The sequence below is a fragment of the Oryzias melastigma genome, unplaced genomic scaffold (genome assembly GCF_002922805.2).
Source record: "Oryzias melastigma strain HK-1 unplaced genomic scaffold, ASM292280v2 sc00274, whole genome shotgun sequence".
NCBI classification, from domain to species: domain Eukaryota; kingdom Metazoa; phylum Chordata; class Actinopteri; order Beloniformes; family Adrianichthyidae; genus Oryzias; species Oryzias melastigma.
Window position 1 is genome coordinate 33,755 of NW_023416900.1, and position 25,958 is coordinate 59,712.

The window sequence follows — 25,958 nt, forward strand, 5'->3', positions numbered from 1 at the left end:
AAATACGTCGTTCTGAAAAACAGCATTGTGAAATAAAAAGGACACTTTGTAAAACAGTAATTTTGAAATAAAAGTTTCAACAAAAAAAAACCCTCACATGATTATAATAATATCCAACATAAAAAAAAAAAATTATTATGATATATATTTTTATTATGAAATGTTTTTAACATAAAAATTATGTTTTAAAGTAAAAATGAATTATATTTCATAATAAAATGGTCCATTTAAATTTTAATGAAATGTATTTCATAATAAAATGGTCAATTATTTATTGAAAGGACTTTTATTGGAGTGTTGCTTGATTAAATAATGTTGTATTTATTTATTTAATTAAGAACAGTTTGGACTTCCATAGGGAGTGGGGGAATCGCCTTTTCTTACAGCCAGATCAGCTACAAACCTTTTCAGAGGAGGGTGTAGATCCCTTTTACAAATGTATGCTGAAGACCCGACTGCTTCATTAAAGCTTATTTGCCTATCAATGGATTATGAAAATGATCGTCAGATGTGTCAGATTTGACTTTTAAATATAAGACCGTGACAAATCCAATGCTGTGTCTACAAAGAGACAGCAAATTCCTTTTTTTCTTTTTGTTTCTATGGTCAATTAATTGTTTGCAACTAAGCAATGACAACTTCAAAGAGGAGATACTATGAAAAATCTATTTTTGCTTTGTTTCAGTGTGTTTGACTGGTCATTCCTCACTATGAACAACCCCAAAGCGGTATTTTGATCTGTTCATGCCTTTCAGAGGAATTTTTATGCTTTTGTGTCCTTTTATCAGAGCGAGACTCCTGGCATTGTTTTTGTTTGGTGTGTGAGGTCCTGTGTGTGTCTTTGTGAAACCTATCAGAGGGGTTTTATTTTTTAAAACCTGCTATTGTAAATGTAACTTTACAATAATGGTGTTAATAACATATTTAAAAATAAATCAAACAGCTTTAGATTGCACAAAAAATATTTGGCGTTTTCCTGATTTTATGCAACACTAACAGTAAAAATCCTCAGAAAAACGTCCATATAAACAAATGTTCTATTGTTTATTTTATAAAAAAAATTCTCACACACTCTTTTTTTCAGTGCAGCTTTATGTCAGATCTACCAAAGAAACCACAAACAAATGTAAAATACAGATTATACGTAAAATCAGGACATGTAAATTAATAAAATTGTCTACAATAGTAAAAAAAAAAATGACATAAGTACAGTAAAATATTAGCACGTTATAAGGTATTGATCAATCGAGGCTGCGCTCCGCGTGCTTCTCCCCTCATAGCCTACGCTGCAATTGTAAGGAAAACAGCAAATTTGAGGCTAAAAATGATTAATAGGGGACGTATTTTTATTTAATTATCTATCTCCCACGATAGTGAGGGTAGTTTACAGGTGAGACACTGACTTGCCTGAGTGCTTGTCCGTGCTGAGACATGTTTAAATAAGGAACCCAAACCCGTCCAGATTATGTTCACCTGGCAAAAACTATTTTTGCCGTCAAATTTAGAATTTAAACCATCAAATCGGGCATGGAACCACCCCTTCAGGCAACACTGGTGAAATAAAGTAAAGTATATAAAGTAGACTCCCCGTCAATGTGCTGGCTGTTCCCATTAACCAGGGGTCCCCAACCCCAAGCGGTCCGAGGGCCACTTGGTACCGGGTCGCACAGGGAAAGAGAATACATATGCTAACTTTGATTCTTTCCTCTTTTTTATTTTCAGGTGGTAAATGATAAATGCACTTTACACTTTACTGCCTTCTTAAGGTTCATTCCCACTGATTGTGATTCGCGCGGCCAGTGTTAATGTTAAGTCAATTGTACAGACGCAAATTGAAGCGAAGTGTCGCGGCGTGATTTGAGCAGTGAGCGCGGCGCAAAGGCCCAGCAGCTAGATTGTAATGGCGGAGCCAACATTTACACATCTGAAATTTGACAGGTCGCGCGTCGCAGTGGTCCTGATCTACCAATCAGGAACTCAGTTTTGGGCATGTGACATTTTCAGTGACTTGATCAGCGAGTCTTTGTCCTGAACTTTCCTCAACTGGGGGCGCGAAGTTACCAGGGCAGGTGAAGAAGAGATACACTCCTGACAGATCGCTAGCCGACCGCGGCGGCTCTCTTCCTGCAGTCATCCAGTCTCCTTTAGTCCCGCGGTGCTCTCTTGCTAGATTCGCCGCAGACAGGCAGCCGCTGTGGGGGGCAGGGGGGTGCCTACTCGGGGTTCCTGAATTTTGTAACATTTTTCTTATTTTCTTCAAGACAATAATACCCCACCATCACCACCGTTTTTTTTTTTCTTCTCTCGGCTTAATGAGTGACAGCCTTCAAACTCAGTCACAGAGCCACAGAAACACAGTGGAAGCAGCTGTCATCCAGACAGAGCCCCCGGAGTGAGATTGAAGCCCGGGTGACGTGAAAATATTCGAATAATCTCATAAACTGGACCTAGCGACGTGATAACCAATGTTTTTATAGAACTATTCACAATAAATAAATTGTCCGGTAGCTCCTCCCACACACAGCCGCGGCATCAAACTCAGCAACACAGGCAGCGAGCAGCGAAAGCTGCGTGGCAAAAGAGGGGCAGGGCACGCAAATTTGTCACACACAAATTGCGTTCGGTGTGAATGCACCTTTAGGAGGCCCTAAGCCAGGGGTCTCAAACTCAATTCAGCCGGTGGCTGCTGGAGGCAGAGTCTGGGTGAGGCTGGGCAGCATCAGGATTTATAGAAGAAAAGCTCTGATAAAACATTCCAATGTTCTCAGATATCTTTATTTTTAACACAAAATAATAAATAAATAATGAACGATGTGTATAGATCTTTGTGCGTGTTGATTTATATATATAAAAAAATAAGGGTTTAATGTCTGTTTCTGAAATAGTTTATATTGAAGATTAAATTTAAGATATATTGCTAGGGGGTAGGATTAAAAAAAAAAGTTTTTCAAACTTCTTCCTACTCCATTTCGAACTAAATAATTTAGGTGTAATGTTTTTATTTATAATGTATATGGAATTTTCTGTTGTGGATTTCTTTTTTTTACCATGTACATTAAAAGATAAATAAAAAAAAAACAAATGAATTAGAAATATTCATTCATTCATCTTCCCTTTCGGGGTCGCGGGGGTGCCAGAGCCTAACCCAGCTACTGAAGGGCGAAGATGGGGTTCACCCTGGACAGGTCGCCAGTCTGTCGCAGTAAATTAGTAATAAATAAATAAAATAATGTCAGCTAGGGGGGTTCTGAGGACAAGCCAAAAGAGAGCAGACCCAGGAGCAGATGACAGTGATTTATTGAAGGCTCCTGGAGGATAAGCAGGAGCAGGTGAGTCAGTGTAGGGATCTCCTCCAGCCACCAGGAGGTGCAGAACTCTGTGGAGTGGGAACAGGTGAGAAGTGGCCAACAGGAAGATGAATGCAGATTTTACTGTAGCTTACTGTCTTGAAGATGGAGTAGTGGCTGGAAGGGATGGAGTGTGATCTCTACTCAGGATGAGGCAACAGGAAACACAGCAGCAAGGGAGGAGGAGGCGGAGAGGGTGTGAAAGGTCCGTAGTCGAGAAGGGAGGTCCAAGGCTGAAGGAAGGTCTGGTACACGGGAATCAATCCGGGAGCAATGTAGAGAGGTACTCACAAAAGGCACAAGGGAAGCAGGCTGAACGGGAGGTCGTGAGGCAGAAACAGGTCAGGTCAGGCCAGGTCAGATTGGAAAGGATGAACAGGGTCTGAAGCTTTTCAGGAGCAGGTAGTCGTGGCTGTAAGGCTGAGACGTTCCGGCAAGGCTGTGATGCAGGAGCTGGTTTAAATAGGCACAGTCACAGGTGACAGGAATCAGGAGAAGATTAACTTGAGGGGGTGGAGCAGGGCAGCCATGACAAATAATAATAATGACCATACACCAGATACGGACAACCGAAGAAACCACATATTGACTGACTAGAGAAAACTTATTCTTTTTATTCAGTTTCAGATGTCAGTAATAACAGATCCTCCTTCAGAGAGAGAGAAGCCCGGTAACGAGAAACTCTTTGAAGGATTTCATTTTTTTTGGGGGATTTTTGTAGAACTCCTCACAATAAATAAATCTGATCTATATGTCTTCCATTCATTGGAGGTGTGGGGTGCTCGCTCGCGCGCGCTGGCTGCATCAGTGAGCATTTGGAGGCTGTTTTCCATGGGGGTTCTATGCAAACACGCGTAGCAGAATATTGGACTACTATAGCGTTTACATGGACTGGAATGCGCGCCGACACAGCCGATGTGTGAACCTTAAATTTCATAAACACGCGCATGCAGGTCCGAGCCAGGCTCAGGATCACATGTTTGACAGGCGGGAGCGGCGGATCGCCACGCGGGGCGGGCTACAGGTTTGGGGCTCGGAGCTTGAGGAGCTCTGATTCAATAGGAACAGTCAGCACGTCAAAAAAAAACGTATTCCTCGACATCATATATTTATTGATTCTAAGAGAGACATCCACAGACGGAGCTGGTAGCCCCTTCGACACGCGGCGCAGCGACAGAAACACATTTTTTGACAAGCCGTGAGCAGCAAATTCCCCGCGCGAATTTGTCACGCAAATCGTGTTTGGTGCTTCATGGCTCCTCCTCCGCCCAGCTGACCGGAGGAAGGAATGAATGATAGACAGAGGCACTGGACAGACCGCCGATGTCCCGCCTCCAGAGTCATATACCTCACCGTGATTGGTTCATTCAGCTCTGCACACAGCAACTGTCATTCATATCAGTCTTGCGGGCCGCACTAACAGTAATCTTTCATATGAAGACGGGGGCCACAAATCATCATCCCGGGGGCCGCAAATGGCCCGCGGGCTGTGAGTTTGAGACCCCTGCCCTAAGCACTTTACAGTCCCATTCACACACTGATGGGGGCTCCACTGTCAAACACCAACCTACAACCACTAGATGAAATGTGGGGCTCAAGGACACGTCGACATATGGGCGTGCAGAGCAGGAACCGGACCTTTAGTCTTCCTTTTAGAGGTTGACCACTCTTCCCCGTGGCCAGTACCATGCTGGAATGAAGAAGATCAGGAGTGCATTTAGAGGAAAAGTAGGACATTAAGAGGACAGAGGACAGAAAGAGGAAGTGAAGAAAGCATACAGTCTCAAGAAATCCTAATGAAAAATAAATGTAATTTCAATACAAATTGTGTGAAAGTTGAAGCATGCTGTGTATTACAGTTAACTCTCCCGAACAGTTACCATATTAAGCACTCTACAAAATCCATTAAAGTTTGTGGTCATTACAGACACCTAAACAAGCAGCATCTAAAGCCTCACTTGAGTTTAAAAGGAAGGCATAGGAACCCAAGAGTGGAGATCAAGAGTTGTGTTTTAGAAAAACACAGGTTGTGTCCAAATTCCCCCCCAACCCCTATATACAGTGGTGTGGGACTATAGTGCTCTGGATTTTGAAGGTAATTCGGACACGATACTCACTGCTTTTCTTTTGTTTTTCCAAACACCGGATGTGACATAACCAGGAAAACAACGAATAAAAACGAACATTTCATGGCGTTTATTTATGACTCCACTGTGTTCTGATGGTGAAATGGGAATGGTTTAATCAAATATTGAATTTAAACACGTTTTTTTGTTCGAAATTGTTTGACCACAATGCATTGTGGTCTATATCCGCTAACCTAGTGACCATTGATGTAAGCTAGTTTTTCCCAAAGACTTCTGGGAAATTTCCAGTGCACTCAATTTTGGAATTAATAGATTTGGACAGCACTAAAAATGGCGAACTTTCTATATAATTATTTGGGGAGAATTTGTCACTGTAGTCTATAGGGTCTTTTGAAACAGTTAAAACAACAATAACACAGTTTTAACCCAGGAAAACAAAATCAAACCAACTAATACACTAATGATGCTTCTAATGAACATTCTCAAGTAATGTTGATCTCTTTTTTTTGTTTGTTTGTTTTTCCATCTGCTAGATATCAAAGCAACACATTTTGTGTGGAATAAAGAAACATTAAAAGCTGCAACAATTGAGATCTCTACAAACCCAAAAATTGCCACCAGTGTATTTTAAAAGTGATAACATTTGTTTGAGTGATGGTATGCATCTAGCAAACGTCTGAATTTGTATGACCTGACTGCTGTACTTAAAGTCTTCTCACCCCGGCCTGTTTTAGACAGGTGGGAAGATGAAGGTTGATTTACTCCTAATTGGTTTCATTTGACTGTTTAAATTTGTTTTTGTGAATCTTTCAAACCAACACTCTTTGTGTTTTTCCTTATAGAGCGGTAAATCTTGAGAGTGGGGGCAAAAAAGTTTTACTCATTCAGCCTTCCAATACCAGCACAGAGCTAGAGAAAGCTGTACAGATGCGCACGAAAACCGCCCACAGCTCTGAAGTCCGCCTGAGTCAGTCGAAGTCCATGGTCCTCCAGGAGTTTGAGCCTCCTCAAAAAACAGTATGTTCATCACTCACTTATTTATTTATTTATTTTGCATTGCAGGAATTCGTCTTGGAATACGATGTTGTTTTTTTCAGTCCCAACCAAAATAAGATAAAAAAAAGGCTGAAAACAATTTCAGAAGACTGCACCAACTCCTCGTCAAAACAAATTAGTTTATAAATAGTTTATAAATAGTTTATCTTTTACTGTTTTAGTAACATAATACACAAAAATGATATCTGAGAAATCAGCAAAGACAAAAGAAATGATAGGCTAAATAGAATTTTAACTGAATTCAATAGAATTTAACCTTTATTTAAAACAGGTGAAACCCATTCAGTTTAGGGTGGTCAGTAGGACGTCTCATAAATACAGCTACAGTATAAAAAAAAAACAAAAATAGCGATCATGCTAACTTTTACATACATTTGTTTCTTCTGTTCCTGTATTTTTATTGCACACTTGTCTACATTTTACAGCAAGTATTTTTCAAGATCTCAATCAAGGAAACATATTTAAAAAAAGTGATAATTCTCAAAAAGACTAATTTTATTTTGAAGGAGTGTTAACTATTGTTGTTCCAGTTAAAATGGCCTCTGTCGTCTCAATACGTTGTTTCTAATGTTGCAGAAATGCCAGTTCTATTTTTATTTCATTGTAATAGAATAGACTAATTGTGTCATAATGCAATAGATTATTAGGGAAATGTTCAAATTAGACATTTTAATATGTAAATTACATAATTTATAAATATTATGCTATTTTTATGAAAAAACATGTTAATGCAGTAAAAATGTTTGTATACACCCCCCCACACACACACACACATATATATATATATATATATATATATATATATATATATATATATATATATAAGTATGTATATATATATGTGTGTGTGTGTTTAATATAGTGTTACCTCTATAGTACAGACACACTAACCCAAACTCTAAAAAAAATTTCCTGATTAACTGAATAAATGCACGAAATTAATGAAATATAGGCTAAATAATAATAAAAGATTTAGTTTTTTTGCAAATATTTATTTAAAATACATTGATCTAAAACTATTACTTTCTGCCTTATCACTAAAATGCTTAAAGAGTTTATTAAATTGATTATTTTTTATTGAAGAGTTAAGATATTTGTAACTCAACAGAAGCAACATTGATAATAATAAGTAGATTCAATAGGATTTTTGTAAGTTGCAATTTTGTAGTTTTACAGGTTCCCTGTCAATACTAACCCTCCCCCTAAAATAACATCAATTAACATATACAAATGTGTCTTTTTCAAAAAAATACATCTTAAAAGAGTTTAGCTCAGTCACCAGCACAGAAACAGCCTGCTGGAGTGAGAGGGCAGAAGTTGTGACCTTTAACTGGATAAATGAGGGTTTGTGGTTGAGCATTTACTGGGCATAGCAGTCTTTGTCTGTAGTCACACCTCACCCAACATCTTATTTAAGTTTTTGCTGCCTAAAAGTCCAACTAAATCCTTTATTCTTTGGTTCCAGATGCAACTGAAAAATGAATATCTGAATGTGGCCAAACTCTCCACTGAGGGAAAGAAACAAAAGAAGAGCTGGAGTTTAATGTGGACGGTGCTGACAGCAGATCATCTACTGTTTTATAAAGACAAACAAGAGACCGGTTTGGTATGGAAAACTCAGTTTTTTGGCAATAACAGAACTGATCACTTAGTTCACTGTCCAGAGATGAGACCACAGGTCTTAACTCAAAGCTTTTCTCTGTTCAGACACCGAGTGGTAAGTCCGACGCAGTCCAGCTGTGTGGGACAGTTATTGAGTGGACAAACCAGAAATCCAGGAGGAAAAATGTCTTCCAGGTAAAATACACAAGTATTTTGGATTTCCTGATCCTCAGGATAAATGTTCTGCATGTTTCCCATGTTACCCTGCTAAACCACACCGGATTCAGGTCTTCCCATCTTCAAAGTCAGTTATGATTGAGAGGAATAAGACTAAAAAAATGCAGCATAGTGTTCTATGCTGCATTAAACACCATTAAACCTAGATGTTTTTTACCTTTTAAATCTCTTGCCGTTCTCAAAAGGATTTTCCTCATGAGCTTTGTTCATCATAGGTTACAACAACCACAGGAAGTGAATACCTAGTCCAGAATGACTGCTATTTAACTGCCTTAAAATGGTACAACGCTATCAGGAAGAATGCCAACTCATCTGTAAGAACTCCCACACAGAACTGAAGATGTTACACAACCTCACATCAAGGTTATTCTGCTGTTGATAGCACTTTGTCCTGCTCAGACTAAAGAGGAGAAGGGTCAGCTGCAACGATCAAACAGCACAGAACACCTCTCCAGGTTTAGGTCCTCGTCTAGTTATGCTTCTACCTCCCCCAGCACCAAGCAGAGAAACCCCGCCCACAGGCGCTCCATTAGTAAGTGTAACTGATGTCACACAACTTCACTTGTTCTTTTATTTTCATGTAATAAAAGGCTGTTTTTAAATAATAAAAAAGTATGTTGTCATTTACAAAGAGCTCATTCAGTAAAAAAGAGCATAAACTTTAACATTTTCCATTTGTTTTTTATTTTAAGAATAACATGTGATTTGAAGTTTATTTACAATTTAAACACAATATAATAACAATTATTTACTAGTACTGAGCCAACAAAGTCATGTGGGTCCCGTATGGTTTAAAAGTGGGTCCCGATTGGGTTTGTCTTCAGTTTCTGTGGTGGACCCACCTGTGCTTGCCCACATCGGTTTAGGTGGACACTCAATCGGTTAGCTCGCTAAACTATCCAGCCTTGGACAGGGTAATGTGCTAGCTCACCACAGCAGGGCTCACTAGATCATTGTAGAGGAGCTCGTTAGCATGCTACTGTGGAGCTTGCTAGCTCAATACAGTGGAGCTCACTAGACTTGCTGTGCTGGATAGCGTAGCGAGCTGACCCATTGAGTCTCCACTTAAGTCAGTGTGGACTCAGTTAGTGTCCATCACAGAAACTACAGACAAACCCAATAGAGGTCCACATTCATTTTCTACCCACTTTTAAACCATATGGGGCCCACTTTGGGTGTTGAGCACATTAATTATTTTCCCGACACGACCACCTTAATGACCAAACTGTTAACCTTTTCATAGATGTGTTCAGCAGCACGAAGCTGAAGCACAGTGCCTCAGACAGCACTGACAAGAATGGAGTGAAGAACAGACTGAAAAAGTTCATGACCAGACGTCCATCAATGAAGACTTTACAAGAGAAAGGCCTGATCAAAGGTTGTTGCTTCTGAACTGTTGAATTGTGTGTTCTCCTGAGGTTCATCAACTCTGTCAGACTGTGTCAGACATGTATTGATTACTCCTCTATTCTGATGTTATTTCACACTTTACTTGTTCTACTTTACCATACATTTGTTTCCATTTTAAATGTTTTTTTAAAGAATGAACATTTTATTTTAACATTGGATTTGGTTTTAGGGAATCTCAGATGAGCTTGTAGAAAGCATAACAAACCCAGTAGAGTTTTCAGTCTCATTAATCTGAAGTTCTTTGTCCTAAAAGTTAGAGTTTATGGACATGGATTTAGCCCTCGATGTACCCAGTCTTGATTACAGCCAAAATCATTGAGCACCAGCTCACTGCAAGAGAATCTGGCTACAGAGAGAAAATATGGCGCTCAAAACTTAATAGCCGGAAGTACCTCCCCCTTCCGGAGCTAGCTGCAAAAAAAGCGTAATATTCCCTCGAAATCGATGGTTGGAAATCCTTGACCGGAACCCCTGTTTTAATTTTTCGACCTTTTTTGCCTTTTTTTCTCTTTTTTTTAAATTTTATTTTATTATTTTTTACTTTTTTGCCATTTCTTCTCTGTGACAAAAAACAGTGGTGAGCCTATGGGGAGGGAATTTCATAAAGGCTGTTCAGCTGAGTGGACCGGGAGAGGGTGGCCTAGCCAAGAATTGCTCAGCTGACCCCTGATCCAGGGCCTGACTCCAGGGTGGGGCTCCAAAGATCAACTTTTTTTACAAGTTTCAGTTAGAGGCATTTGAACTGCTTTTACTTTGTCTGACTTGTAGCCAATGACCTGTCTGACATAAGAAACCCTTAAAGGTGTCTTTCTTTGAACTATGACCATCACTGCGAACTGGAGAAGCCCACATGGGAGTATGGAGCAGCTGGTAGAAGAATAAGCACCTCCAAGTTGGAGGCCAAGGCTCTCAACTAGAAAAAAATGTTTTTTAACTGCCCTCTTTGGATAGGTGAAGAACTGCTGCCTCAAATAAAGGAGTTTAAGGGTATTGGGGTCTTGTGAGGGGATAAAAAATGGACTCATTGCAACAGATGCAATGTTCTGGTCCATCTTTGTTTTTATTCTAATTTATAGTCATTTGGATCAAGACCAAAAGGATAGCATCCCACACAACAAGTGTTGGGTGAGTGCTTCCTTAGAGATTGGTTAGAGGCTCGATCACCTGGGAGGAGCCTGGGACTCACCAAAGTCGCACCATGCAGTGGACCCGGGAACCACTGGAGGACGCATGTCACCGAGTTGGTCTCGGAGCACACTGTAGAACTGGAGGATATTTCTATAGAGAGGGAGACCTGAAAATGTTTGCTTAAAATGCTCCTCATGAAACCCAACTCTGGAAAAGTGGGAAAACTGGATGAATGGTCAAAGTTACATGACATTCCTGTCCTAATATTTTCCAGATCAAGTGTTTGGATCCCACTTGTCGACCCTCTGTAAGCGTGAAGGAACCACTGTACCACAGTTCATCCAGACCTGTTTGGATGCCATTGAAAAACGAGGTAATTTCAAATATATACATCCAAACATTTGTAGACGAATGACAGAGGAGCTGAGTCGGGGGAGGTCTATGGTTTTTACTGTCAGAAGCACTTACTTACAATACCCTGACCTTATCACAAAACACGAGCAGAACGAGAAGTAAGTAATAACAAATTAGATAGTTTTTCGTCTGCTTACAAAATACTTTCAATGAGCCACAAGGTTTTCTTTAGATGCCCCCATGAAACAAAGGTAGGGCGGACAAATGGAAAATTGGAGGTTTTCCAATTTGAGGTTTGATTCCCGCCTTGCCCGGCCATGTGTCGATGTGTCCTTGGGCAAGACACTGAACCCCACATTGCCTCTGGTAGTCACAGGTTGGTACCAGTATTCGGCAGTGAAGCTGCCATCAGTGCGTGAATGGGTCTGTGACTGTAAAGCCCTTTGGGCCTCAAGGGAAGGTAGAAAAGTGCTAAACTCCTAGTATACTCCATTTATATTTCTTCAGCTTATTTATTTTGCAGGATTGCTACAAATTATATGTTAAAGTTATAAATAAGATCAAGGTTGAGTTTAGTCTACCTGCTATCCCGTTGCTTATGACTTGGTGCGCATAAATATCTTTGTTTGAATAAAATCCAGTGGCCCTTTTTTTTAACTCTCTCTGTGATCATCTACCCAGGGATCATTGAGTACTGTTACCATTTTGGATCACTCCATCAAACTTCCTCTAGATCATGGGTGCCCAAAGTGGGGTCCACAGGCCAAATTTGGCCCGTCAAATATTATCTTTTGGCGGGCCAAGTCGTGGCTGCGGAAGCCGCAGAGTGTTTAGTTAAAACCCCATACCCATTGATTCTCTATGGCAGGGGTGTCAAACTCAATCACACAGGGGCCAAAGTACAAAACAAACCGTAAGCCGCGGGCCGAAAAAACAGCTAGCATGTAGCTGAAATATTAGCTACATGTAGAGCAGACAGACATCTCAATACTCTTATTATCCAAATTACTGTCAATATCATATCTAAAGGCAATGGACCATTCTACCATTCTTTTCCAGGTAGCATGTCTGGTCTTGTAATACCTCTTGATACTGAACCCTTTTAAAACAGCCCGTTTCTTGGAATACTAGACAGACAGATGTTTTGTATTTCATTGGAAAAAACAAATAAAAACTTCCAATTTCCACTTGTCCTAAAAGCCGCAGCCCAAGCTGTCAACTTTCTTTTTCATTATTGAGAGCTGACATTTTACAAACCAACAAGAAAGTGTCCCAAAAGGGTCATGCCACAGTGTCGCCACAGTGTTTAAAATAGCTTATGAAGTAAATTAGACATATCACAGTTCTTGATAGTACTGGGGGACATATAAAGGATTTTATAACAGGAATCTGCAGAATGGTAGACATTTTAACGAGGGCCTCATTTGGCCCATGGGTTTGACTTTGGACATTCCTGCTCTAGGTGCTGTCCTCAACTGCTTAAAGGTTCAGATTTCCAAATCAAGTTAGAGTATGCGTAGTACCTGATCTCTGGACCTCAAATGCTTGTTGACCCCAAATGTATCTGTGATGTCATGCAGTGGCCAATTGGTGAGCTGGTAATGAGGACGTATTTGTAACTCAACTCCACACAGACACCCATGTGAAATCTTTAAACAAGAACATTGTTTTATCTAAAGAAATTAAACCTGTCACTTATCATTGTTTTTTTTTTGTCTTTTTTTTACGGTTTCAAAGCACAGTGTTTCACATACTCAGGAAAATTGGAGCTGTAGAGGCTTTGGCCCTGGGAGAGTAACATTCTGGTTCTATCAAAATAAATACTAAATAAACAGATCAAATACTGTTCAATTCATTCTGCAGGGACAGGGAACACATTCAGCTGATAACCTCTACCTTTTAAAAAGAGTTTAAGCATTTACAGTGTCATCATGAGACAAGGTGGACGAGTTAAGTCAAATATATCTAGAAACAAGATTAAGAAAGGTGAGTGGTGCTGGCGAACTGTTCCTGCCTCGTGTTGATCCGGTCTGAGGACGGAGGAGACCTTTAAGCTCTTACAGCTTTCAGTACTATCAAATACTGTTTTAGAGGTGGTACTGTTATTGTCAAAGTAAAGCGGGTAATTTCTGCCAGTGTGTACCATGTGCTGCAGTACAGTTGTTTTGTGACTGAATCTACAACAGGGCTCAACAAATGTCAAATAATAGAATCTTAAAATGGAACAAAATATGTTTTATTTGGTAGTAAATGGAAAAATCTGGGGTTTCTCAGAATTATAGAAAATTTGAGGCGGTTTGTTGCTTGTCTTTAGAAAGTCGGTGCAGGTTTATTTCTGACTGATCAGTTCATGCTGTTTGAACATCAGGTTTTATGCTTATTCCAAAGTGTGTTTCACCTTTTAGGTCTGGAGACTGATGGGATCTACAGGGTCAGTGGAAACCTGGCAACAATTCAGAAACTCCGCTTCGTCGTTGATCATGGTCAGTTGAGTACAAAGTGTGTTCTTTCTGTTTTGATTAAATGTGGTCCCACAAATGACAGAAGCTGTTGTGTTGACTGCACTACTGAGCAATGTATTTTGGACTTAGAGTAGGTTCCCTTTCAAAAATCTTATGTGAAAGTTCTTCTTGTTCCACCAACTTTCCAATGCCACCATTATCGTTAAAGGCCTCTCTGAGGCTTCAGATCAGCATGAAAAATGGCTTTTTGAGACATGTAGGTTGTGAGATTTTAGTTAAAAACCTCCTAATCATCATTAAAACACTATTGGTAACATTTTGTTTTTAATAAAAAAATTTCATAGTAATTCATTTGCAAATCAGTTCAATTAAGTCATTTCCTTTTTTATACTGGAGTGAGGGAAGAACAACAAGTTGACAAACTTAGCTGACAAACAGAACACCAGGACTTCATATCAGGGTTTTTTGCTTCTTTCCTCAAAAAGGAAACAGAGAATCTGTTTATTTTTTTAGAATGCATCTAAAACGTCCACTTGGATATGTAGTAAATTAAAATAACAGTACATAATAATGACATTATTGTCATATTACAAATGTATAAAGATGGACAACAAAATGAGAAGTCAAAGTTGTGTCTTAGAAAACATAAGTGAAGGCAGGAATACAAGACAAATACTATTTGAGGGCAACAATATTATGGGAAAATGTATCATAGTACAACCTGGTTACCGGTGAGTGATACAAAACTTAAACCATTAAAGTCACTTTACAAAAAGATAATCACATTAGTGTTAAAAAAACACTGAGATGTCATCATCGTTCATTTTACAGAAACATTAGCTGCTAAACTAGAATAAACTCAGAGTTCCTTTTCTGATATACAGTAAAACATCCTCTGTCATTCCCTCCTCTGAATCAGTTTAGCCCTTGTGCTCTCTTATAAGGGTCTATATGACCCCACCCTTACATTGATGTGTGACCCCTCCCATGACAAAGGTGGACAGCATTTTATGTCTCCCAAGGACACCAGCAAAGACAAAAAAATCATTGAAAATAAAGGTTGAGCATGCTGTCTTGTGGGGTCCAGATGACCCCGCTCTTAATGTAAACATGCCTAGGAGAGCACAAGGGTTACATAAGAACGACACACACAGAAACTCCAGACTCATCCCTCTAGAGTCTTTGGTCAAAAGCTTTTTCCGCACCAGCTGGAACCCTGTTCCTCAAAACATTAGAGAACTGGCATCACAGTTTGTTTAAAAACACCTGAAGAACTGATGAAGGTCATGATGATCAGAGATTTCACCAACAGACTTACTATGACCTCCAATCCAGCTGTGTCACCATGAATGTCCACTGATACAAACCAATACTTTTATATAGTGTTGGGATGGTTTTTCTCAAAGTTAAGAATAAAATTGCATTTATAATATTGACATCAATTACTACCGTTTCTTTATGTTAACATAAAGTTTTTAACCATTAATAATGTTTCTATGGCTTATTTATACTTATATAGCTTTTTTACCCTTTCACAATGTTGTTTGTCACGTCTCCAACAGGTACACCTGCTCAGGTCTAGAGGAATAAATACTAAAGGGGACAATAACATAAAAACTGGACCCCATAGTAAAAGGAACACAGTTTATTAAACAAACTAAACCCCGTGTCCTGAAAGACAGAACAAATGAAGTAATTAGTGTGCTGCTTCAGACAAAAAGACAAACCAAAAGGGATTGGAATACTAGCATAAAACAAGTCAGAGAGACTGCTGACACCCTAATCAAATCCACCTAGAGAAAACAAATAAAGCCTGCAAACTAAGACTATCAAGCTCCAACCCCAAACTAAAATAACTAAATCCAGCAGTGTAAGACTGCAGAGGACAAAGAGGGGAGAAAGAACAAAACAAAACCAGCACAACTAAAATAAAAAACAATGCAATGAAACACAACAAGCACAACAAAACAAAACCAGCACAACAAACCCTAACCCTCAAACCCTCAAACCCTGCTGCCTGCTGCCTCCTGCTCTGCTCCCTGCCTGCTTAGGTGAGGCTGCCTCTGACTTAAATACCTGGCAGGTGCTAATTAAGATCATTTGCCCCGCCTCCCAGGGGAGCACAATGGCAGGCCATGTTAGAAAGTTGTAGCACAGCAGCAGCAGGACGTAACATTGGTGTACTGTACTTCTAATAGTCATTTATGTCTAGAATGTATTTCTGTTGTTAACTTGACTTTGTTTTTAGGGAGACACATCTGGGGCCCGTTTCAAGAAGCAGGTTTTGTTGGAACTCTGAGTTCGTGAACTCCAAATTCGGCAAAACTCTGAGTTTTCGGTTCCAGAAAGAGAGATAACTCAAACCCGGGAAAGTGGGCGAAACCAAGCCCGTTCCAAGAAGCGGGTTAAGCTGAACTCAAAATCAATCACTATGGTAACTGAGTCTGTGAACCAAACCTGGTCGGTAGCAGGTTTTCTTCAGGAAACTTAGAGTTCTCTGCGGTCTCCGCCCCTTTTTAAAGTGAAAGATGTTCAAATATGAGTTCCTCATGAACATTTAGAGAACATTCACATTAGAGACGTCACGTTTTCACCACTCAGAAACCAAAATGACATGTTCATTCATAGAGGATCATGTAGAGAGGAGGCTGATTAATCCAGAGGAAATGTTATTTACGTCGGTAGAGGATTTGGAGGACACGAGTCGACTGACTGCAGTTTCCTGATTCATTTTTATTTCAGCGATATTATAAATAGTGAGTTTTTCCAGGGACTCGCTATTAAAAAATACAGTTTTCTTTTCCTTATTTTAAACCCTTAACAATAGGAATTAAGGAATGTCAAACACCGGAGAAGGATGTGGACTTATCCACCGTCCAGGACCTGCGTCAGACATTAGCTCAATTGATAGCAACGCTGCCTCCCACTGCAGAGGTAGCGAGTTCGACTCCTGGCTACGGAAAGTTATGTTTACGTTTAAAAGAATTCGCCGAATATTTTTTAAGTCTTGAGAATTAAAATTAAATAAATACTTTTTTAACATATGCCAGGCAGCTACAGTTTCTTTTTAGCGTGCAGTGATATCTGTGTGTGTAGGTGGGGGGTTACGATCACGGAGATTACTTATTAGATTGGTAACAGATCAAAAACCACTCCTTACTCAACAAGAGACAAAATAACCTTCCTGACATTATTTATTCATTATTAGAAATGATTCAAATAACTGCAGATATTTTCTCTCTGTTCTACCGCTGCAGCTGTGTTGCTTTTCTTGCAGTAAATGTTCTCCTATAGTCTGCATATGCTTGAAGGAACTTATCAATTTCCCTCGCCGGAAGTACGTAACTCAGCTGTTTGCTCCCGTTGCCATGGTGAATCGTGCTGTCTTTGCTCCATTGATCAGGGCTTTTTATGGTCGCGACGCTCACACCTGATTCTGGTTCTGACAACTTCAAGTTGATTGATTCAAACATTTTCAGCTGTTCTGAAACCGAAAACCCTGAGTTTGGGAATTTTGAGTCCAGTGACTCTAAGTTCAGGTTCGAACTCTAAATTTGTTGAACCTGCTTCTTGAAACGGGCCCCTGCTGTACAGGGAGATGTCCATGTAAATAAACTAAAACAATAATGCTTACAGTCTAGTTTCATTCTGACTGAACACTTGAGAGTTTAATAAAGCTGCCGTCAGTCTCAGTCCACACTGTGATTGACTCTCATTATTCCCTCTGTTGAACAAGAGGAAGAGTTGGATCTGGACCACCATCAGTGGGAGGACATCCATGTGGTCACTGGAGCTCTAAAGTTGTTTTTCCGAGAGCTGTCAGAACCTCTGTTCCCCTTCAGTTTCTTCCAGCCGTTTGTGGAGGCCATCAGTGAGTATCCTTGACGAGGTTTTGATTTGGCTTTTTTAAATGCTATACAGATATTTTCAAGTCGTTAGTTATTTGATTAATGTACTGTAAAAACACTATCAAGCTTCTGTTTTGTTAATAGAAATCAAAGATCACCAAGAAAAACTTGATGCTGTGAGAAAGTTGGTCCAGCAGTTGCCCAGACCGAACTATGACATCATGAAACTGCTCTTCTCCCACCTGCAGAGGTATCATTACTGAGACGATATCCTGACTCGTCGTTTCATTTTCTTCCCATTTCCCTCATTTTTATTTCCTGATCATTTCAGGGTTCTTCTTCATTCCAAGAAAAACTTGATGTCCACTCAGGGGATTGCTATTGTTTTTGGGCCGACTCTAATGTGGCCGAACCTGGACGCCGGAAACGTGGCCGTAAATATGGTGTATCAGAACCACATTGTGGAGTTCATCCTCATCGAGAGCCAAAACATCTTCGTCATGGACAAGAAGTAACATGATGAGAGTAGAGTTACATCAGAGATGCTCAACTATTCTTGTTGCTTTGGTAGCTTTTAGGGTCACAGGGCATAAATAAAAATATCCTTTTGTGTAAAATGTATTCCATTGTTTTCCATTCCGAGCACAGATATGTAAAGTATAACTTGCAACTTTTTATGAAGATTTTATTCCTACAAACATTTTGTGATATTATCTTATATTCTTCTATTAAATTGACTTTTAAAACAATGTCATGAGTCTTCCTGGTGTCGGATAACATGAAAACAAATCCTTTAAAACGTTGTTACAGATGATTCTAAGCATGAGACAGAGCAAACGATGAGCTGCTGTTCATGCAGTTACTCTGTGGAGTTGTCACTGTAGCATACAAATAAAGGAGCAGTAATGGCAATCACCACGCCTTCGAGGGAACATGGCCCCCGCCACATGCTGGAAAACTCAGAGTTTGCACAGACCTAGGACCTGCTGAAAATGAATCTTCAACTTGGAAAATGACACCCCTCCCCAATACAATGACATCACAGCGAGAAAAGAAATAAATGGGCTGAAAGTTGCTAGAGCTGGACAAAAGTAAATACTCAAATGAAACCAAAACACGGGTTGGGAATATCCAAGGGAAGTTTTGGCACAAGACCAACAGCTTGGAGGCTATTTTGTGGCAAAGTGTGAAATTTGGAGGTTTTCCCATTTTCACCAAACATGGAAAAGGAAAAGTTTAACTCTGACTGATTTTCATGAAATTTCACACACATGCCATCAGTATAAGTCTGCGTTCCTTGAACTCCGACCTCAGGAAGAGGTCAGGAGGAATTTTCTGCATTAAAAAAAAAAACACTTCTAGAACCAGATACAAAGGAAAACGTGTCCCCGGTCACTTCCTCCAGCTCCGCTGGGGGGACCCCGAGGCGTTCCCTGGACATGCTGGAGACTACGTCTGTCCAGCGTGTCCTGGGTCCTCCCTGGGGCCTCCGCCCAGTGGGACATGCCCGGAACACCTCACCAGGGAGGCGTCCAGGAGGCATCCGGACCAGATGCCCAAACCACCTCAACTGGCTCCTCTGGATGTGGAGGAGAAGTGGTTCTACTCTCGCATGCCCCGCCCCTCTTTCACTGCTTGTTGCTTGTCCAAAAATGTGTCAGAGTTTGATGCCGTGGCCGTGTGTGGGAGGAGCTACCAGCTAATGATTTTAGGATGATTGCTATGAGGAACAATATCTGGATGTCTCACTTAGAATGTATGAAGATACAGATGATGTTGAGAAATCAGGTTTATTTAATGTGAAGAGTTCTACAAAAACATCAGTAATCATGTCTCTATGTTTGGGTTTATGTGAATATTATTCAAAGGTTTTCCCGGTATAGGAGGCTGTGTCTGTATGACAGCCGCTTCCACTGTGTTTCTGTGGCTGAGCCTGAAGGCTGACAGTCTCATATTAACCCGAGGGGGAAAAAATAAAATGAGACCTTTTTACTTTAATGTCTCGATGAAGCCAGAGCCAGCAGTTTCGGTACCTCGCTGCTGCTCTCTACCTGCAGGCATATGGAGCGAGTGAGCTCCACTGCGGAGTGAAAGTCACTAAAAATGTCACATGCTCAAAGCCGAGTTCCTGATTGGCTGATGCAACGCAAAAGAAGAGAAGGTTCCTTTCCTTCTTTTAAATAAAAAAGGGTTTAGGTAAATCACAAAACTTAGCATTTCATTTGAAAGAATCCTTTCAAATGAAAATGTTCCTTTTTCTGACATATGAAGACTCACTGAAAAGAACTGAATAACTGAATGATTGTTATCAGTGAGGGTATTGATTACTCTATTGTTTCATCGCAGGTTTGTACTAAATAAGCCACTGCAGGAGGATTCACACAACTCGTACTTCTTATTGTTCTCCTCCATGTTAGTCTTTGGATCTGTGAAGACCCAGATCCTTTTGTTCATTGATTTTGTTTTTTAAGAATTCAATGTTTTCATGGTAATATGGTTAAAAAAGCTTAAAAAGGAAGCACAAAAAAGATAGAGAAGACCCAGAAGATGATTTGAAGAACTGAAGAGGCTCATACACACTTGAGTTGGAAGAGAAACAAACTTCTCCATCACTCCCTCTTTTATTTAAGCATTTAATCTGCATGTAAACAATTTCATTGAGATAAAAATCCTTTTGGAAATTTGAATAAAATGAGTTAAAAACTGAGAAACTAAGAAAAACAACAAAATATACAACACTCTGGTGATCAGCAGAAAAAAAACAAGTATTCTCCTTATGGAGTCAGAATGGTAAAAATGTTTGTGGACAAACACCACTGGAGAGTAGATGATCTGATCCAAAACTAAATGGAATCCAGTCAAAGGCTTTAAACCCCTACATCCCGCAGCGGTGGCGGCATCACAGTTTTTGGAGGCGGGTCTGCATCTCCACCACCACGCTCCTCATCATGCCTCCCAGGTGAGCGTGCATGTCCATCAGCTGCTGCGGCGAGAAACCGCTCAGCTCCATCGGCGTCATCCTGGAACTCAGGGCTTCCAGCTCCCCCAGCAGCCCCTGTGCGGGGTCCCGGTTCCCCTCCAGCGCCGTGGCGTCCAGCTCGGGGGGAACGTCTGAGGAGACTGGCTGGACCACCGGCTCTGTGGCTGCAGACACCAGAAACAAAAGGTCACAGAGCAGAACCTCTTACTGTAGAGTAAAAGTGGCGCGAGCCGCTTTTCTTCTTCACAATCTACTGGAATCATCGTGTTAACGGTTGAAAAATTACAGTAAATCCAAGAACAAACACTGGAGCTCTGGTGTTAAAGGGTTAAACCAACTGTACGTCGGAAAAAATGTTTTGTGGTTTCTGGCGACATCTGCAGGATTAAAAATGTAATTACACCCAGTTGTCAATGCTACAGTAATTAATTTCACCACTAGAGGGCAGACAACATTTTCTGTTACTGCCTCTGCAGGGAAATAAAGAACCGTGTTGACGGCAGTAAAAATGGAGTCAGAGAGGAAGGATGAACGGGATTCAAATCACAAAAACTATGACAAATTTACCAACGAGGAGCGCAACAACAATCTCCAATAACAACAACAAAAGGACAAAATCCAGAGTAGCTGTGAGAGAAGCTAGCTACAGTGGTGGCTTTGGAAATGAGCCGGTGTTGTGCCAAGGTATGTTCCCCCTGCCAGAATTCGTTTCCTCACTCTCAGGGATTGATTTTTTTTTTTAGCAGCACTCATATTTTTTCCTAAACAGTGTTAAAAAAAGGTGGACAATTACAATATACTTCATTCTGGAGCTGTGGGGAGTTCATTGTCATTTTGAGTTTTTCCCCACATATTCTCGGTAAAACAGCGAACGGTTTCTGTCGGGTCGTAGCTGATCCAATCTGCCAGAGTCTGTGCTCTAATTGTTCATTCCTGCATGCTTCCATAATAAAGTCACTTTCATAAATCGTGTTTCCAGGGATGGAGTGATTCAGTCAAGCCACGATAAGACAGTTTTAACCCTTTAACTGCCTGCTCAACCAAATGGTGGGAAGCATTTAGAAACCAAAATATTGATTGTGTGTATTACTCTCCAAGGTACGGAGGCCCTAAAGGGACATAGAAAAAAAAAAATTAAAAGTATTTTATTTTTACTAAAAATTGAAGTAAAAAAACTAGTTACTGACTGATGTGCAACAGATAGTAACTGGTGAGCACCAGCTGTTTTGTGTAGAATTGCTTAGCTTACTTCAATTAAAAAAAAAAACTAAAAAAACTCAAGTTAAAAAAAATTCTGGATAACTGTCTGTAATTTTAGGCAATTTTTTTTTTTATGCTTTAATTTTTTTTTATCCGATGTCTCTTGGGGCTCAGTAACAAGGCAAATAGCAGCAGGAAAAAAACAAAAAGTTTTGGGTGATTTTTGTGGCGGGTAGTTAAAGGGTTAAACACACTATTTTGATTTTTATTTTCAACACAATGAATTGACTGTATTTTAAGGCCAAGAATGTTTTCTCACATTAAACCGTTTTCCTAACAGAAAATGATTCAAAACAAACAATTCTACATAATATTGAAATGATCACAAATCCTTTCATACTCTGTTCATGTTGAGATCCATGTTGTGTGATGGACAACGGTCAATTAGCCAAACAAAGGTTCTTTTTAACACAATAGACCAAAAAAATGCAAATATGACTCTCAAAGCCCCAGAATAAAGTCTTTTAACCTTCTTTTAACATTTACGACACAAATCAACGATGCCAGGAAGACTTGCAGCTGTAATTGCAGCCAAAGGATTCCACAAAGTATTCACTCAGGGGGCTGAATACTTTTGCATACTGTACTTTTCAGCTTTTATTTGTAAAAAAAAAAGAAATGCAGTCCTTGTATATTTTTTACAATTATGTGCCGCTTTGTGTTGGTTTTTCCCATAAATTTCCAATAAAATATATTTATGTTTGCTCTGTTAGTTTATCCTGCTCAGCTCAACTAACCATCAGCCTGATTCACCCAACAGGAGACGAAGAGCCTCCTCCTCCTCCTCCTCCTCCTCCTCCTCACTTACTCACACCCCGACCTAAACCGCCCCACACTTCTCTGAGGATGAGCCTAAGGAGCGCCGTCATGTCTGTGAGGACGTCTACATACCGAGCGGTGCTGAGGTCGTCTCCTCTTTGTCGGGCTCCTCCAGCTCCGAGGTCATCCTCTCCGTCTCATCAAAGCCCTTCAGCTCGGCTCCTCGTCCTCTCCGCTGCAGAACAACAGCTTCAGTAAATCCCGCCTCCGACGCCGGGCCTTCTTCGTGTGGAGTTTGTGCCTCACCTGCTGCTCAAAGACCTTCAGGGCCTTCTTGACGTTGGAGATCTTCGGGGAACGGATGGGCAGCGTCTTAATCTCGGCAGGTGTCAGGGCGCTGATGTCACCCACGGTTTTGATGTTCCTCGCGCGAACGAGCTGTCCAAACCCTCGAGACCTGAGAGAAAACGCAACGAGTCACCAACGGCGCTCCCTGAGGAACTCCAAGAGGAACAGGAAACTCACCACATGGTGGAGGAGATCTGGGAGAGCACCGCCTCCACAGGAGCGGAGCAGCCAACCAGGGCGGGATAGATGCAGTCTCTGGACACGGCTCCAGGCTCCTGACCCATCTCTGAGATCTGGAACCGCCAGGAGGACACAGATGAGGGACAGACAGAACCCAGGACTTATGGAGAACCCTGGAGGAGGACTAAGGGATGCTTCATCATTGTTTCAGAAGGTGTGAGCTGTGGTCAGTGTTATAAAGCTTCAGAGGAAAGTCTGATGCCGATGTGATCCGTTCAGCTGAAACATCGACTAATTTAATAGTCGATTAATCGTTACTTTATATTATATGGAGTCAGAGTGGAACGTTATAATGATATTCTACTTGCTTTTTTGACTAATTTGACATTTATTAAGTTTTTTGGGGCTAATTTGTAGTTTAGCTAATATTTCAGCTTCATGCTAGTTGTTTTGGCTAACTTGGGTTTTTTTTTCAGTTTTTTAGGATAAGTTGGCATTTAACTGATATAATCATCTTCAGCATCATTATCAAATTCAGCTTCCAGCTTTCACACTAGCATTATCACAGGTAATGGTGTACATGTAGTTTTTAGTTAGTTTAAAGCTAATGATGGTTAAAGAGGTGTACTCTACTCATGAGTCGAATAATCAGAAAAAATCATCAGTGATTAGTCGATTACTAAAATATTCCTTTGTGGCAGCACAAACTGCCTGAAGATGCAGTGAGCAGCTCCTTCAGACAGAGACGAACATCCTCACTGCAGGAAGGAGTACTTTCCTCCCATCAGCTGTTGGACTAAAACACCAATAGTGTGAACGTTTAGTAATCAATCACACTCTAGTGATTCTGCTGCTCCTTTCTGGACGTTTTTTAGCACCTAAAATCTCAATCACACTTTCAGTGATTTCAGTAATCTTGATATCAAAATGTTCAGCTTGTTAAGGACATTACTGCTAGTACTTTTGATATTCATAAACTTTATGGTTTTTGAAATATTGAGCAAAATATGCCCCATAGGAAATGAGTTGATTAGCAACAAGCCTTTAAATATATTGATGGGATATGTTTTTATCTTTTACAGTAATTTTCAAAACATTTGGAATTTGACTAATCTTTTAGCAACATGCTAATATTTTTGACTAATTTAGTTTACTGAGGAATTTTAGGCTATTTTACAGTTTAGCTAGTATTTAAGCAACATGCTAGGTTTTTTTTTATTTTTTGGCTAATTCGGCATCTACTAAAGTTTTGGGTTTTTAAAATTTTACAAATCCAGTCTTAGTGTGTTTAATAAACTTGGATTTTGGCTCATATTTAAGCTGAATATTTTTGCAAAATTGGCATATTTTAGGAATTTTTAGGCAATTTTACTACAAACGAATTCCAGAAATTTAGGTCAACTTCAGCGCTCTTTCATAGCACTTTAACAACATGTCCAGTCTTAGCAAATGTAACATTTTTTTAAATAGAGTTTACATTTTCAGTGAATCGCTTCAGCAATTAAAATGAATTGCATCCCCATTTTCAGCAAAAAGCTTCAGCATCTTCATAGACTGCTTTCAGCAGAAAACATTCACACCAGTGTTATTGCAGGTCATGCAACTTTTCTAGAAATTGTTATTAACTGTTTAAGTTAGAGATGTCAAACTCAATCACACGAGGGGCCAAAATCCAAAACACACTTTAGGTCACGGGAGAACAGGATAAACATTTATTAGACACTCTAAAACTACATTTGTAAAATGTTATAAATACAAAAGTTTAACATAAATATGAATAGAAACATAAAAAGAAGGAATATTAACTTAAACCTTAAGAACTTAAACAATTTTTTACTCTCCATAAAAATATGTTTCGTCAAAGTCAGAATTAAACTAAACGCTAAAAGAAGAAAAAAAACCTCAAATTTCTTTACATTTATGTCATTTTATATTGAAACTTACATTTATAAATAACCCAAAAGATTCTGATCTCCATAAAATATAACCTGTTAAAATGATCTGAATGTAAACAAAACAAACAAAGTCTGGAAATAAAAATAAAATTTGTGCTTTTAAGCAAAACTAAATCAAATCATTCAGTTTTCTTAATGTTTTGGTGTCTGGCTGTTTTACTCTGTTTTGTTCTAATTTATTTGATCCGGTTATGTTTGTTTCTTTCTTCATCATGAGTGAGGGAGGATGATGATGATGAGGATGATGATGAGGATGATGATGAGGATGATGATGAGGATGATGATGATGACACCCTTCAGGTGTAAAACAGTGTGAATTCTAGAAAGAGTCATAGATCATTAGAACTGATCTCTCAGCATCCATAATCATGGTGTTGCTTCAATATATTACCAGTGCTAGATAACACTGGGCCTTTAATTACAATCATGTGAAAGAAGTGGCACTGGGTGTGTTTTTTAAGTGTATTTTAGTGCTATTTTTATCCATCAGCTGTTTTTTATAGAGCTATGGTAATGAGATGATATCCTCTTTGTGGAATCCATAGTTTTATTCTTTCTATTCAATGTAGATCAATAAAGCAAATGTTTTGGTCCACTTTGGAGACGTAAACAAAAGCGATGCGATTTGATGAGGTTTTGTTTTAAGGTGGACTTGATCTCCTTTCATATTCTCAGCAGTGCACCTTTCAATCCGCTGCGCTTTACGTATGAATTCTGGTTTACGGACCTGTCACGGATCGTCATGCACGGCGCTCAAAAACCTCTCCAGATGTTTTAGGACAACGTTGGTGAACTAGGAAGCAGTTATACAAGATATGCTGCACCAATGAAGACTTTCTTAAAGCCTAATTTTATATGTTACATTAAGTTGTTTACAGTTTGGTTTACGTTGTTGTTAAATGTTTTTAACACAAAGGGAGATGGAATTGGCTGAATGAACACGAG

The 25,958-nt window shown here is 39.8% G+C and overlaps 2 protein-coding genes across 4 annotated transcripts in view; one reads left to right on the plus strand and one right to left on the minus strand.

Moving 5' to 3' along the window:
• The window catches only part of arhgap15 (Rho GTPase activating protein 15), a 21,699-nt gene extending 3,419 nt beyond the window's left edge, over nucleotides 1-18,280 (plus strand). Inside the window, exons 2-12 of the mRNA XM_024263956.2 lie at nucleotides 6,277-6,451; nucleotides 7,956-8,096; nucleotides 8,198-8,287; nucleotides 8,545-8,643; nucleotides 8,729-8,861; nucleotides 9,573-9,707; nucleotides 11,142-11,240; nucleotides 13,627-13,704; nucleotides 17,420-17,554; nucleotides 17,676-17,781; nucleotides 17,863-18,280. Coding sequence (XP_024119724.1) covers nucleotides 6,277-6,451; nucleotides 7,956-8,096; nucleotides 8,198-8,287; nucleotides 8,545-8,643; nucleotides 8,729-8,861; nucleotides 9,573-9,707; nucleotides 11,142-11,240; nucleotides 13,627-13,704; nucleotides 17,420-17,554; nucleotides 17,676-17,781; nucleotides 17,863-18,046 — 1,375 coding nt within the window. The 3' untranslated portion in view covers nucleotides 18,047-18,280. The remainder of the gene's footprint in view (nucleotides 1-6,276; nucleotides 6,452-7,955; nucleotides 8,097-8,197; nucleotides 8,288-8,544; nucleotides 8,644-8,728; nucleotides 8,862-9,572; nucleotides 9,708-11,141; nucleotides 11,241-13,626; nucleotides 13,705-17,419; nucleotides 17,555-17,675; nucleotides 17,782-17,862) is intronic.
• A 1,826-nt stretch (nucleotides 18,281-20,106) lies between these two features.
• The window catches only part of rif1 (replication timing regulatory factor 1), a 35,487-nt gene continuing 29,635 nt past the window's right edge, over nucleotides 20,107-25,958 (minus strand). For all 3 annotated transcript variants that reach the window (XM_024263952.2, XM_024263953.2, XM_024263951.2), the window contains 4 exons: nucleotides 23,056-23,171; nucleotides 22,837-22,987; nucleotides 22,663-22,765; nucleotides 20,107-20,675 (listed from right to left, as the gene is read on the minus strand). In XM_024263952.2, coding sequence (XP_024119720.1) covers nucleotides 20,431-20,675; nucleotides 22,663-22,765; nucleotides 22,837-22,987; nucleotides 23,056-23,171 — 615 coding nt within the window. In that variant the 3' untranslated portion in view covers nucleotides 20,107-20,430. The remainder of the gene's footprint in view (nucleotides 20,676-22,662; nucleotides 22,766-22,836; nucleotides 22,988-23,055; nucleotides 23,172-25,958) is intronic.